The sequence below is a fragment of the Schistocerca gregaria genome, chromosome 4 (genome assembly GCF_023897955.1).
Source record: "Schistocerca gregaria isolate iqSchGreg1 chromosome 4, iqSchGreg1.2, whole genome shotgun sequence".
NCBI lineage: Eukaryota > Metazoa > Arthropoda > Insecta > Orthoptera > Acrididae > Schistocerca > Schistocerca gregaria.
Window position 1 is genome coordinate 113,231,921 of NC_064923.1, and position 15,893 is coordinate 113,247,813.

Genomic DNA, 15,893 nt, shown 5'->3' on the forward strand with positions numbered 1-15,893 from the left:
CCTCACAGCCTTCCTGAATTCCTGATCTGTTATTATATAGTCAATGACAGATCTGGTGCCCGTGCCTTCCCAAGTATACTGGTGAATGTTCTTAGGTTTAAAATAGGAATTTGTGATTACTAAGCCCATACTGGCACAGAAATCCAAGAGTTGTTTCCAGTGCCTGTTGGCCTCCATATCCTCTCCAAATTTACCTCTAACCTTTTCATACCCTTCTGTTCGATTTCCAATCCTGGCGTTAAAATCACCCATGAGCAGAACACTGTCCTTGTCCTTTACTCTAAAAACTACATCACTGAGTGTCTCATAAAAACTATCCATCTTATCTTGATCTGTCCCTTCACAATGCGAATATACTGACACAATCCTAATTTTCTTTGCTAGACTCTGTCAAATCTATCCACATCAGTCGTTCGTTTACATACCTTATTGAAACTACGCTGGATTCCATTTCTGTCCTGATGTAAAGCCCTACACCCCATTGTGCTATTCCTGCTTTGACTCCTGACAGGTAGATCTTATATTCTCTCACTTCCTCTTCTTTCTCACCTCTTGCCCGAATGTCACTAACAGCTAAAACGTCCATCCCCATCTTACTTGCAGCCTCTGCCAGCTCTACCTTCTTCACAGAGTAGCCCCCATTGATATTAATAGCTCCCCATCTCATTACCATTTGTTTGCCAAGTCGTATCTTAGGAGTCCCTGGTTTGTCACTTAGAGCTGGAACTGCGTCACCTCCAAAGGTCTGAGGCATTTTGCTCTGATTGTTGCCAGCATCATATTTAAAGTACCAGGGAAGCAGGTTGCTAGCCTTTTTTGCCCTGAGTCCCATTGGGTATTACCCCTAACGGTTGAGGGACTGACCGGTGGATTTGGTAGTCTTTGCCGTATGAGCACAAAGGTTACCACGACTCAAAATATGTCCGAGATGCCCTGCCTTATTACAAAGTAACTGGTATCCCGACTGTCGGGACCACTTACTTGGAAACTCATAGGTTGCCTGTGGTTTATGAACTAGGACATGCCTACAGGAACCCACACCGTTAACCAAATTTCTTATCGTTGCATAAGTTACATATCGTCTTGTATTTATATATTTTTTGCTATTATATATATATTATAGATATAATAATCACACTTTACTGCAATATTATTACGAAATTATGTCATACGCTGTAAGCAATCGCTGTAAATTACGTCAAGTGGGAAACAGTGGGCGGAACCTCCACTACTTAACCTCAAGTGGAAGTGTGTTAGTCAGGCATGTTTACTGTCAGTCACTCCTCGCTACATTCTCTAGCCATCATCATGGGTAGATGTGAAATCGGATTTTACATAAATTACATTGTTTACTTTTATACCTAAGTATTGTCCTTTCTATTACTCTTTTCACAGACTTTTAAAGGTCTGATGATGATGGTGCTATGATCGAAACTGGACACCTGATTAATAAATAGTAAATTTTAACAACTTACATGTGATCCTAGACTTTTTCATTTTATGCTTATCATTCAGTTCGTAGTATTTAGACATAAATAGATTCTCTCAAACAGAAGAACATTCTCATCTCCTTGGTAACGACATCATTCCTACCTTCAGACTGTAAATTCACTGGATTCATCTGAAAAAATTTCTTCGCATTGTTTTGTATTCTTGAAACAGTCTTATGTTTGTAACGCAATATTACTTGCTTTCACACACCTTTCGGTGCAACCAAGTGCTGCACAAGATAGCAAGGGATCCTTTACAGTAAATACTACAACCAGGTTAACGATGAGTTGAACAGTATTCCACAGCCGCCTGGAAGTGACTGCGACCAATGGAGATGTTGGTTTTAAGTATGGCAGGCTAGAGATGCAGCACTTTGCTCACATCAGGCTGGACAGAGGCAACTAGTCGTCCGTGAACTGAGCTACACACAATCCCACATACTTGTCTTTCATGCTGCACTACATCGAGTACAAATGAAGTAATTGTTTCTGGGTTATTATTTACTCTTGAAACAAAACTTACTGTAGTTTTATTAACTGCTTAAACTGTGAATTAACTCAAATATATATTCTCAGGGATACAAAGGATGAAATTGATTCAATTGTAATAAAATCAATATCAGAAAGATATATTTGGTTGTCAGCAACTTGTTACCTCTGCCCAAAGTGTGTTGAAAATAACCATGTCCACACACAGACGCACACACATAAACAAAGACACGCACACACACACAAACAGGTATTTGAGGTTCTAGGACAAAATGAATGTATAGCAGATTATCTATTACACAAAATTTAAAACTGGAATTCTTTCTTGTGTTTATAGAAATGAATATTGATTGTAAGTTGAAGTGGTGTGATCACACAAAGGTACTTCCAAACAGAATGTCACCCTCATGTTATGCCCTTAGAATCGTATCATCAGTGTGTAACATGCAGTGTCTTTTAGTTACATATTATTCATATGTACACTCAGTTCTTACCTATGGTATTTTTTTGGGAGGGAACAAACGCACAAAATATGAACACAATTTTCAAGCTACAGAAAAGAGCCAGAAGAATAAAACCCAAAAATACTATCCGAGATCATTGTAAAGATCAGTTCAAAACGCTAGGGATTTTAACTGCTTCATATGAATACATTTACCAGTCAGTTGTGCACATCAAAAATAATATTGGTAACTACTGCACAAACAGCTCTGTCCATGACCATGCAACAAGAGATAGACTCAACTTAAATTTACTAAGAAAAAATAAACATAAAACTCAAAACAACATTTTCTACCAAGGAATAAATCTGTACAATAAATTACCAAAAGAGATTAAAGAAATTGAAAAGATACTCTTATTCAAAAGGCAGCTAAAAAGTACCTGTTATACAATATATTTTATACATTCAAGAATTACTTAGATATAACAGAGTACGGGTTTGATAAAAAAATGTTATACAAATAAATGATAAAAATAATAATAATGATTATAAAAAGTCCAACATTCCGCATGCCTTCACTTTATGGTTTTTCCTTCTTTTTTCCCTTTCTAGAGATACTTACCCCCAAGCTATGCATAACGCAATACTATATCACCTCTTCCTCTTTCTGAGCTCAACATCGCACTCATTACGGAGGGATGCTGACTCAGTTTTTCAGGATAGCAAATGGGAAGTTGCGGTGCAGAAAATGGCCCAGAGATCACCAGTGTGTGTGTTTATGTGTGGGTGTGTGTGTGTGTTGTGAGTGCGGTTTTATGAACAAAAAGGGAGTAGTGTCTGCAGTGACTGATAGTGCGATATGAGTGAACAGTGTGGCATTACATTATTTAATAAGTTATTTGTAAGAAAAGTAGTGCATACCAGTAGTAAATCTAATGATTGTCTCTAACTAGAGGTCTGTAAATATATTGTATACGAAGTAGCTTATTTTAAATTGATCTAAATTTGTAAATACTTTGACATGGTCTTTAGCCTTGTAAAAAGAGATCTAAGGATCAATAAAGCTACTACTACTATTACTACTACTACTTCAGCAAACTTAACAGTTCTACATCTTCATGAAGGAGAAGTGGGAGAGAAAGACTGAAAAAATGGCGATTACATATTCTATTTTGGGGCAAACTAGGTAGGATTCGTAGGTGACATTATTAAGGCAGAATGTGTTGCGTCCTGCCTACTCGTGGAATATGGAGTGCCTAGGAAACCTACTTCCTAAGATGGCTAGACAACTATTCAAGCAAATTGTATTAATGAATTTTTTTGCACTAAGATAATTAACAATACTTTGAGAATTTACAATGATGCTTGACTCCTCGGTGAAGGTATGTTCTCTAAACTTCAAAAAAGCCTGTACCGAGCTAGTGAGCGTCTCTCGAGCAAAGTCTTCCACTGGAGCTTATCATCTCCGTAACGCTTTCGCGATTACTAAGTGATCCTGTAACGAAGCGCGCTGCTCTCCGTTGGATTTTCTCAATGGTAGCATTTTGCAAGGCTGTGTGACTTCATTTTCCTGAATGTCTCTAAAGCACTTCTGCAAGGGAGCAAGGAGATGTTTCTTTCCTTTATAAACCTTTTTGGAGTACACAAAGGTGTTCAGGTACGTAAAGTAACTGTGGAGATTTTAAAATTTGTTGTGATAATTCTTATGTTAGTTTCGTGATGGATATGGTTTCTAGTGTTGTACAGAGTCACAACCGAGGAGTGCAGACGAGATGGATACTTGGGCAAGGAGCGAGGAGGAAAGGGCCCAGGTGTTTGCGGCAGTCATGAACACAGCTGGTAGTGGGGAAGTTGGTTGACAGATAGGAACCGGTTACAGAGGCTCATTTATATTCACTGCCAACTGAAGAATGAAAGGAAGAACAGTAGGGTCCTAGCTCATCTGGTGGATACTCCCAGTGGTCTGGAGAAGGAGAAATACAGAACGGAATGGAGGCTTCACCGTCGAAACACGGTTGTGCCATACCTCAGGACACCACAGGTGTTGATGTTTACACTTGCAACCTCATGTGCTAAGCGACGAGATTGCCAGTCGTGTTGGCTCTCTGGGCAGTAGGAAATGAACATTTTTCCTACAGCTTATCTCACACACAAGGGACTACATTAAAATGAACTGATACACCGTTCCTCCAGGTGAGACTTTTCCAGTATAGCCAGTTCGTACCACTTGTCTGTACTGTGATATAGGTCCATTGTTTGTTTACAATAATTTTCTCTCCTAGGGAGAATATCCAGAAGCTATCATCCGTAGCAGCCCGTACTGATCAGACTACTCTCTTCAGTCTAAACCCATGGACAGCAAGAATCCATCTGTTCACGCTATTCCACAACTCAAAACTTTTCAGCTCTCAATGAAGCTACTAGCACCTCACTGTCATTGTGCAGTCAAGTTGACGGTGAAGCCTCCATTCCGTTCTGCAGTTCTTCTTCTCCAGATCACTGGGACTATCCACCAGATGAGCCAGCGTCCTATTGTTATTCCTTTCATTTATCAGTTGGCAGTGAAAGTAAACAAGCCGCTGTAATCGGTTCCTATCTGTCAATCTAATGCCCCACTAGCAGCTGTTTTCATGACAGCAGCAAACACATGGGCCCTTTTCTCCTCGCTCCTTGCCCAAGTCTCCATCTCGTTTGCACTGCTGACTTGTGACTCTGTACAATACTAAAAACCAGATCCATCACGAACTTAAGCGAATATAACAAACATATTAAAAATTATGAATCTATCGAATCTAAGAATGAGAGGATAATTTTCTTTTACATTTAGACTTGCTATAACACTAGCGAATATTAGTTTCTCTTAGATCCATCACTCGCTGTTGGAAATTAATAAAACGACATACATATTTTTTGTCATTATTGCAACAGGTCAATTAACACTTACAATGTTTCCACAGATCTGTTTTAGATTGAGAAGTTCCATTAATTTTCCTGGATTGTGTTTGTTATTTCTAGAGGCTTGAAAGTACACAAGCCACACATGAAAACGTGGGTAGATATATAGTCAAGTTATGATTTTTCACGTCACTTAGCGACGAATCAGGCAACAAAAGTTTGAGATGGGTAGAGAACCGTACATCTACATCTATATCTACATGGTTACTCTGCAATTCACACTTAAGTGCCTGGCGGAGGGCTCATCGAGCTATTTTCATACTATTTCTCTACCTTTCCACTCTCGAATGGCGTGTGGGAAAAAGGAACACCTAAATCTTTACGTTAGAGCTCTGATTTCTGCCTACACAGGGGGGTGTCAACAAAATACTTTCACATTCGGAAGAGAAAGTTGGTGATTGAAATTTCTTAAATAGGTCTCGCCGCAAAGAAGACCGCCTTTGTTTCAGTGACTGCCACCCCAAATCGCGTATCATATCAGAGACACTCTCACCCCTATAGCGCAATAACAAGAAACGAGGTGCCCTTCTTTGCACTTTTTCGATGTCCTCCGTCAATCCTACCTGGTAAGGATACCACACCGCGCAGCAATATTCCAGTAGAGGACGGACAAGTCTAATGGAGCCTGTATCTTTAGTGGGTTTGTCGCATTTTCTAAGTGTTCTGCCAACGAAGAGTCTTTGTTACGCCTACCCCGCAATATTATCTATGTGGTCTTTCCAATTTAAGTTGCTCGTAACTGTAATTCCTAGATATTTAGTCGAACTGACAGCCCTTAGATTTCTGCGATTCATCGTATACCCTAAATTTATCGGATTTCTTTTAGTACCCATGTGGATGACTTCGCACTTTTCTTTGCTTAGTGGCAGTTGCCACTTTCGCACCATACAGAAATTCTCTCTACATCATTTTGTAATTTGATTTGATCGTCGGATTATCTTACTAGTTATGGACTTTTAAACAGTGGACACACTTTTTGGACCCCTCTGTATGTACTCCTTACTGTCATTTCTTGTTAACAGTATTAGCTTATTCCCAAGAATAAGCGATTTTCACTCAGTTAATACTCGACAGAAATCAAACCTGCATTTGGATCGGACTTCTTTAACTCTTCTACTGAAAGGTGTGCAGTACACTGCTGCATCCATTTTCAATAAACTACCACTCGAATTCAAAAATCTTAGCAGTAAGCAACGCGCTTTCAAAACGAAGCTGAAGAGTTTCCTCATGGTTCGCGTCGAGGAGTTCCTTGAAAAATTAAGCCGGTTCTTGTTGTGTTGTTGAGTGCGATTACTTAAACTTATGGATCGAATTTTTCGGGTTCATAAACATTTTATTTTTATCTATTATGACTTTTATGTTGTAATTTCATGTACTGACACGTTCCATGACCTTGGAGTTATGCTGCTTAATTTAATCCGACGGAACTTGACGTGTAAATAAGTAACAGAGAGACAGTGCATGAATGGAATAACGCAGAAGCTCTGATATTGGTAAGGTGTACCTCCACCACACACTGGTCAGTGCCAACCAGAGAATATAGACTGTCCAGTTACACTAATGTGACCACCTGTTTGAAGCCTGAATAACTGCCTTTCACAGCACGGTCCGCCGCGCTGGGTTAGCCGAGCGGTCTAAGGGCGCTGCAGTCATGGGCTGTGCGGCTGATCCCGGCGGAGTTTCGAGTCCTCCCTCGGGCATGGGTATGTGTGTTTGTCCTTAGGATAATTTAGGTTAAGTAGTGTGGAAGCTTAGGGACTGATGGCCTTAACAGTTAAGTCCCATAAGAGTAAGAAAAAAAAAACCTCCCTCCGAACAGGGCATGAAGGCCCAACGGTACCGACCGTCCGCGTGTGATCTTCAGCTCACAAGCGTCCCTGGATGCGGATACGGAGAAGCATATGGTCAGCTGGTCAGCACACCGCTCTCACGGCCGTTTGTCAGTTTACGAGACCGCAGCCGCTACTTCTCAATCAAGTAGCTCCTCAGTTTGCCTCTCAAGGGCTGCATGCACCCCGCTTGCCAACAGCGCTCGGCAGACCGGACGGTCACCCATCCAAGTGCTAGCCCCGTCCGATGGCGCTTAACTTTGGCGAACTGACGGGAACCGGTGTTACCACTGTGGCAAAGACGTTGGCCTGCCTAATGGTACCGTATTTCCAAATACTGCAATAGATCATCTGCGACACCAAACAAGTTATCTTTCAATCATATATCACTTATTGTAAGTTCACACGAATGTGAGCGGACGACGTGCACGTCAAAACGTCAGAATGGCTGCACAGCTTGTTTTCATGTCACACTGCCCAAGCTGTGAGGTGTACTCCATAAAGACACGAAGGAAGCTTCATCGAACTGATAAACGATGTTTTCGATGTGTTGAACTGTAGGTACATGCTAGATTAGAAAGCACCTCTGAGAAGTGGTTATGGCTTCAACCTAACAAGCCAAGAAAATTCTCTGAAGAGGTTTTTGGAAATTTGCTCGAGTATGAGAGTACAGAAAAGAAAGTCTCCTCCTGTTTTAAAAAGGATTTATTACATCAATAAATTCATGTTCTGAACTTTTCCGGGATGTGAAAAGAATCCTGGAAGAACTGCCAGCCTGAATCAAGATTCCCTCGAGAATTTCTGTTCCAGGATTCGTGGGCTTGGTGCATTTTAAAATCCCACGCACTTCGATGTGAATAGCAGAGTAACCCTACTAATACCTGGTGGCAATGCGACGTGTATAGCTTTGTCCCTTGGTGCTTCCACTGCACAAAACAAATATTAAAATTCTACAAAAGGAACATTGGGGCAAATCGAGAATTTTATTTCTATCGAGTATTAAAATAGTAGGTAACATGTCACATGACGATATTTTGTTTGAAGAAGACTTACCTGCAGGTTGCGATCATAGTGATGAAGTGAGCTCCAGTGAAGACGACACTCACGATGTTTTAAAGTACTTGGAGGGATACATCACATTCAAGTACAAGAGCACCGACATTTCATTCCAGTAGCAAAATGACTTGTTGGTGCAAAGTTAACAGCTAAATAACATTGGATAAGCGTCCTTTCCTAAGAAGGCTTATTTCTCCATCGCCCGAATAGTTTGCTACAGTATATCTAGAGATTATTTTTGCATCTTTTCAAGAGACAAATATTTCACTTTGCACACTCATCATAGAATTATTAGCAGCACTAGTATAATCAGTATTTCACACGATCGAATAGAAAGTCATTGACTTGTGAGTAAGAACGAGAACTATCGTCCGCATCAGTTTTTTGTATAACAGAGCCAAATGAGATGCAATGAAGAGGGTTTCGGCGAAAAGATATGCTCTCTGGACTCCGTCGTCTTCAGCGAATTCGAGCATAATTTTCTCCATCAACATCACATGGTAATATTTGTCATCTCTATCGTAATATTCTCGAAATGTGTCTTAACTAAAGTAGTTTTTAAGAAAACTATAAAACGTTCACCTTAGCCATGTTCTTAAGCTGGAAGCATTAGTGACATTAATCTGCAACTAACTTTGGGTATTGAGAAATGTTGTCATGACTGGTTTTGCAGCTTCAAACATCCTTTCGAATATTCCAAGTACCAATTCTTTTGATTCACCTTTAACACCACCAATGAGAGACTAAAAATCGAATGTGTGAGAATCCCATCAGCCTTGCGTGACTGCGCGAGCGCTGGTTGTCAAGTGATGTAACGCGCCTGTGACAAATTAGGGCGTAACCTCCGGAATGGCATACCTTTCTAGTCTATGTACGCTGACACTGAAGCCACCTCCCAGCAAAGCCACACTGACCCTGCTGTCTAACGGTAACTTTGAGCGTGCCAAGTTCAAAGTGCTGCTGAACGCTCAGGAACGATGTGACTCGTGCATACGGTACGTGGGCCCCAACGTGGTGTACGCGATCGCAGCGAACTCCAGCGGCGGTTGAGGTATGTTTGTAGTTCGTAAATCACCCTGCTTACTCAACGGACGCACGTAAAAGTCCCACGTTAGCTATATTAAAACGCACATTTCCTGCATCGTCCACGAAAAGGAAAGTACCAAACCCAATCAATAAGGACATAGGCTTATAAAAGTTCCATTACAAACAGTGCGGTACAAATTTGGAATACTTCTCTGCATAAGATAAACATTATTTCATCATTTCCACATTAAAAAAAAGATGTTCAAATGTGTGTGAAATCTTCTAAACACTTAACTGCTAAGGCCATCAGTCCCTAAGCTTACACACAACTTAACCTAAATTATAGTAAGGACAAACACACACACACCTATGCCTGAGGGAGGACTCGAACCTCTGCTCGGACCAGCCGCTCAGTCCATGACTGCAGTGCCTGAGACCGCTCGGCTAATCCCACGCGGCTCCCAAATATTAGTAAAACTCCAAGGTCAGTCCTACTTCATCACTGTTCCTACCCAGTAGCAGAATCTTTACAACATGTGAATTACGAAGCGTAAAAGAAAAAGGAGCAAAATATCTTTATAAAAGTAGCGCAAGCTGTCCTGTAGATTAAGCCAATCCAACAAACTCACCCCTCAAGAAAGGTGAACTTAAATTTACATAACATCAAATGTTATAGCATATAGTTATATTAAAGTAATAATAAAGTATCAGAACCTAAAAAAACGCGGATGTTAGGGGAAAAAAGAATTGTTGAGATGTGAACCACAACCCCAACAAATACTCATTACGCTAAACCAACACGCTTCTTATACTTAATCATATTTTTTTACCCCTTGATAAAAACGTTAATTGTAGATAATTATGTTACTAATTGAAATTATATACAATAATTCTTTTGCCACGAATGTTTCTCGTTATTTTATTGGAAGGAATCACACAACTGACAACGGGTTTTCCAGTTATTCTCAATTTGCTGGTACTCAGAAACGGTATATATACAGGGTGTTTCAAAAATGACCAGTATATTTGAAACGGCAATGCAAACTAAACAAGCAGCGATAGAAATACACCATTTGTTGCAATATGCTTGGGACAACAGTATATTTCCAGGCAGAGAAACTTTCGAAATTACAGTAGTTACAATTGTCAACAACAGATGGCGCTGCGGTCTGGGAAACTGTATAGTACGATATTTTCCACATATCCACCATGCGTAGCAATAATATGGCGTAGTCTCTGAATGAAATTACCCGAAACCGTGCGATGTGGCCGGCACCATCTTGCATAAACCCCGAGGTGTCCGCAGTGTCGTCTAAGGCAGTTCGTACCGCCACAAATTCACGAAGAATGTCCAGATAGCGTGATGCAGTAATCGTTTCGGATCTGAAAAATGGGCCAATGATTCCTTTGGAAGAAATGGCGGCCCAGTCTAGTACTTTTTGAGGATGCAGGGACGATAGGACTGCAACATGGGGCTTTTCGGTTCCCCATATGCGCAAGTTCTGTTTATTGACGAAGCCGTCCAGGTAAAAATAAGCTTCGTCAGTAAACCAAATGTTGCCCACATGCATATCGCCGTCATCAACCCTGTGCACCATATCGTTAGCGAATGCCTCTAGTGCAGCAATGATAGTGGCGCTGAGGGGTTGCCGCGTTTGAATTTTGTATGGATAGAGGTGTAAACTCTGGCGCATGAGACGATACGTGGACATTGGCGTCATTTGGACCGCTGTTGGATCACCTGCTGCACTAGCTGCGCGTTGCCCTCTGTGGTTGCCGTACGCGGTCGCCCTACCTTTCCAGCACATTCATCCGTCACATTCCCAGTCCGTTGAAATTTTTCAAACAGATCCTTTATTGTATCGCTTTTCGGTCCTTTGGTTTCATTAAACCTCCGTTGAAAACTTCGTCTTGTTGCAACAACACTGTGTTCTAGGCGGTGGAATTCCGACACCAGAAAAATCCTCTGTTCTAAGGAATAAACCATGTTGTTCACAGCACACTTGCACATTGTGTACAGCACACGCTTACAGCAGAAAGACGACGTAAAGAATGGCGCACCCATAGACTGTGTTGTCTTCTATATCTTTCACATCACTTGCAGCGCCATCTGTTGTTGAAAATTGTAACGACTGTAATTTCGAAGGTTTGTCCACCTGAAAATGTACTGTTGTCGCAAGCATATTGCAACAAACGGTGTATTTCTATCGCTGCTCGTTTAGTTTTTATTGCCGTTTCAAATATACCGCTCATTTTTGAAACACCCTGTACATATAGGCTTGAAATAAATGCCAATATGGCGCCTCTCAACTCTGAATAGAAGGGAGACGGCGCGCTTGTGACGTAGATGGCGTTGTGCCATCTCATTGGCCAACGCTCAGACGCACGCTCAGTGTGTCTGGCATGCCAGATATTGCTCTGCACGTTCGGAAAGACTCCCGAACGTGCTATTACACGCTATGACGTCAGTAACTCGGCACGCTCAACGCTCAAGGTTCTTATGCACAGTGTGCCGTGTGCCGACGGCTTAAGCGTCACGAGACTCACCCCCTGTAGGAGAAGGCGGCCGCTGCCGATGCCAGCAGCGCCGCCAGCGGAAGAAGGTGCAGTCCAGAACCGTGCATCGCAGTCTGCTGTGTGTGTCTATGGCGCTGTTGGCGACATATGGCGGTATTTATAGTCGACCCTATCATCACAGAGCGCGCAACGCAGAATGAAGGCGTCGCGCTCCTAAATCTTCCGCCAGTCGTGTACTCGACTTCAGACAACGACCCTTAGGCTAAGCGCAGAGTAAGACGCATATAGCACGTGTGAAATGACATGACTCGGCAGCGCGACGCTCACGTTCCCTCATGTGCCGACACTTGACGGTATTTATAGTCGGCCCTATCAGCACAGAACGTGCAACGCAGAAGCAAGGCGCCGCGCTTCTAAATCTTCCTCCAGTCGTGTATTCGACATCAGCCAACGACCCTTAAGCCGTCAGCACACGTACTGTGAATCCGAACGTTGAGCCTTGAGCGTGCCGAGTTTCTGACGTCATAGCGTGGAATAGCACGTTGGGGAATCTTTCTGAACGTGGAGAGCGATATCTGGCATGTCAGATATGCTGAGTGTGCGTCTGAGTGTTAACCAATGAGATGGCACAACGCCACCTACGTTACATGCACGCTGTCTCCCTTCAGTACAGAGTTGCGAGGTGCCGTATTCGCATTAATTTCAAGCTTATATGTATATATGCCGTTTCTGAGCAATAGCAAATTCAGAATCACTGGAAAACCCGTTGTTAACTGTGGGGTTGTTCCAATAAAGAGAAACATGATATTCATGGCAAAAGAATTATTGTAACTTGCGTATTATGAGAGTCATGTTCTTGGTGCTATTTGGTATAATTACATTTCAATTAGTAACATATCTACGATACAGTTTTCTGCAACGGGTAACGTACTTTGATTACTTGCAACTTGTTGGTTTAGCGTAATCCCGGTACGGTAGCTCAGCGTGTTCAGTCGCAGGGTTAGTTGCCCTCTGTAATAAAAATCTGAGTTAACTGGTCAACATCGAACTGAAATGGATGTCTTACGACGTCCGCACCGAGCAGATGAAATGAAGGCAAGCAAACGAAATGAAATTTAAAAAAATGTTACTTCTTCGTCTTATATTGATTTCCCCCGGGGGGAGGGTGGGGGGGGGGGGGGGGGAAGGTTCGTGTCATGACACTCCTAAATTTTATTCCCTAACACTCGCGTTTTTATTGGGTTCTAATACTTTATTATTAGTTTAATATAAGTATATGCTATAATATTTGATGTTATGTAAATATAAGTTCACTATTTTTTTAGAGGTGACTTTGTTCAATTGGCTTCATCTACAGGACAGCTTGCGCTACTTGTATAAAGATACTTTGCTCCTTTTTCTTTTACGCTTCGTAATTCACATGTTGCAAAGACACTGCTACTGGGTAGGAACAGTGAATAAGGAAGACTGACTGACCTTGGGGTTTTACTGAAATGTGGGAATGCTGAAATAATGTTTACCTTATGTGCAGAAGTATTCCAAATTTGTACCGCACTGTTTGTAATGGAACTTTTATATGTCTGTGTCCTTATTGATTTGACATGGTACTTTCCTTGGACGATGGACGAAACGTGCGTTTTAATAGAGCTAACGTGGGAATTTTAGGCCCGCCCAATGAGTAAACAATGTGATTTACGAACAAGAAACACCCCTCAACTGCCAATGGCGTATACCACGTTGAGACCCACGTACCGTATGCCCAAGTCGCATCATTCTTGAGAGTTCAGCAGCACGTTGAACTTAGCGTGCTCAACGTTAACGTTCGGGAGCACGGTCCCTGTGCCGATGGCTTTAGGCTAAGCATAGACTGTGAAGCGTATAGCACGTGTGAAATGACACGACTCTGCAGCATGATGCGCACATTCGACTGTGTGGTGGCATGCCTTTATGATGCACACAGTGACATGCCCCCTCTCATATTTACATCTAACTCTGAGTAATTCGATTTGGGGAAGTATAGCCGAGTAAGGTCGCTACAATGCTAGTATTGAGAACTCTGAATATATGAATATTTTCCTCTGTAATTGCGTGCGGCGAAAAGTTGCTATTCCTTCACACATGGACTTCCCATGCAGCGTCTCTCGTCACCCGGGTGGTCTGGTGACAGGCGGGTTCAACTGATCTTGAAAGGGTTATGGTGACGGGTGCGAGGGAGTCGATTGGATGCTGTCCAGACGCCGACATTGTCATGAGATCGGGGCGACACGCCCACAGGGGCCTGAAGGAGTAGCTGGCGTTAGAGATTCCGTTACTTCGCAGAAATTTAGTGACAACACTTTCTGACGGGCTACCAGCGAGGCTTGGGAATGACTTGTGTTCCCAGGCAGTCTTGGCGGTCAAATTTCCACGTTTTCTGCAAAATCCTAACTGTGATTGGCTTGTGCAGGGGATAGCTCCGTGACGTAGCAAAATCGGCGCAGAAATTGTCGCCAAGTATATCCACTGGTGGAATAGCAGTGCTTGGGCACTAGAGTGGAATTTTACGCTTGTTTTCGAGTTGCTGAATGGCACGTTTAAGCACGGCCATTGTTGTGGTGGCTCTAATGTTCTGTGTTTAGCTGTATGTGTATTCTTGAGAGAGTTGGCTCTCGCCTTTCGGTCTGAGTGACTTCCAACACTGAGCTCACGCTGCTCTGGACAGCCTGCCTTTCGTTGGCTGTGTAATATAATTTCATTTTAATTGTTACTGTTTGAGGAGGTTGCTGAACTTTCGACTTCAACGTAACTTTTCGAGTACAGTTGGCAATTGAGTGTTCAGCGTACAAGTGGCCTATGTTGACTATCTTGAGCAGTTTTGGCTAAAGTTGACTGTATCGGAGTTACTGTGTGACTTCGCTTGTTAAAATTAATCACTGTACCGTCAGTGATTGTGTGGTGAGCCTTCTACGTCTCCCTCAGAGACGCATTTGTATTGCTAGGAAGTCTTTAGACTGGAACAACCACACCAGGATAATTTGTTTCAGGCTGTACTCGCGACATTATCATCACCACGACGGGACGTCGAAGCAACCAGCCATTGCCTCCAGATAGTGTGCTTGCAGTTCAGAAGTCAGGTTGGCTCCGCATACCACTTCGACATAAATGTCACAAGCTAGTTTATGGACAACTTCAACTTCACAGCATCTATTTGAGAATTCAGTTTGACGTATTGTAAATGTTTCATGTGTTTTGTTTATTTATGTCCGCAACTTCGGCAGATTAGGGAATTTTGCTATGTTTAAATCAGAGCTCAGCAGTGCGCACCTGTTCCCGACATTTCTAACTTGTTTCTGCCTTGGGTGTTCATTGTCTGAGTTCTCACTACTGTAACAGAAATTAATGTTGGGTTGGCTGGGTGTTTAATATATGAGTTGCCAGGAATTGTCTCCGCATACCACTTCGACATAAATGTCACAAGCTACACTCCTGGAAATTGAAATAAGAACACCGTGAATTCATTGTCCCAGGAAGGGGAAACTTTATTGACACATTCCTGGGGTCAGATACATCACATGATCACACTGACAGAACCATAGGCACATAGACACAGGCAACAGAGCATGCACAATGTCGGCACTAGTACAGTGTATATCCACCTTTCGCAGCAATGCAGGCTGCTGTTCTCCCATGGAGACGATCGTAGAGATGCTGGATGTAGTCCTGTGGAACTGCTTGCCATGCCATTTCCACCTGGCGCCTCAGTTGTACCAGCGTTCGTGCTGGACGTGCAGACCGCGTGAGACGACGCTTCATCCAGTCCCAAACATGCTCAATGGGGGACAGATCCGGAGATCTTGCTGGCCAGGGTAGTTGACTTACACCTTCTAGAGCACGTTGGGTGGCACGGGATACATGCGGACGTGCATTGTCCTGTTGGAACAGCAAGTTCCCTTGCCGGTCTAGGAATGGTAGAACGATGGGTTCGATGACGGTTTGGATGTACCGTGCACTATTCAGTGTCCCCTCGACGACCACCAGAGGTGTACGTCCATCATTTGCACCAAGGCAGAAGCGACTCTCATCGCTGAAGACGACACGTCTCCATTCGTC

The 15,893-nt window shown here is 42.6% G+C and overlaps 1 protein-coding gene across 3 annotated transcripts in view; it reads right to left on the reverse strand.

The window, feature by feature from the left end:
• Positions 1 to 12,101, reverse strand: part of LOC126266990 (carboxypeptidase B-like) — a 112,988-nt gene extending 100,887 nt beyond the window's left edge. For all 3 annotated transcript variants that reach the window (XM_049971731.1, XM_049971730.1, XM_049971729.1), the window contains exon 1: positions 11,835 to 12,101. In XM_049971731.1, the coding sequence (XP_049827688.1) occupies positions 11,835 to 11,980 (146 nt within the window). In that variant the 5' untranslated portion in view covers positions 11,981 to 12,101. The remainder of the gene's footprint in view (positions 1 to 11,834) is intronic.
• Between the last annotated feature and the right edge of the window lie 3,792 nt (positions 12,102 to 15,893).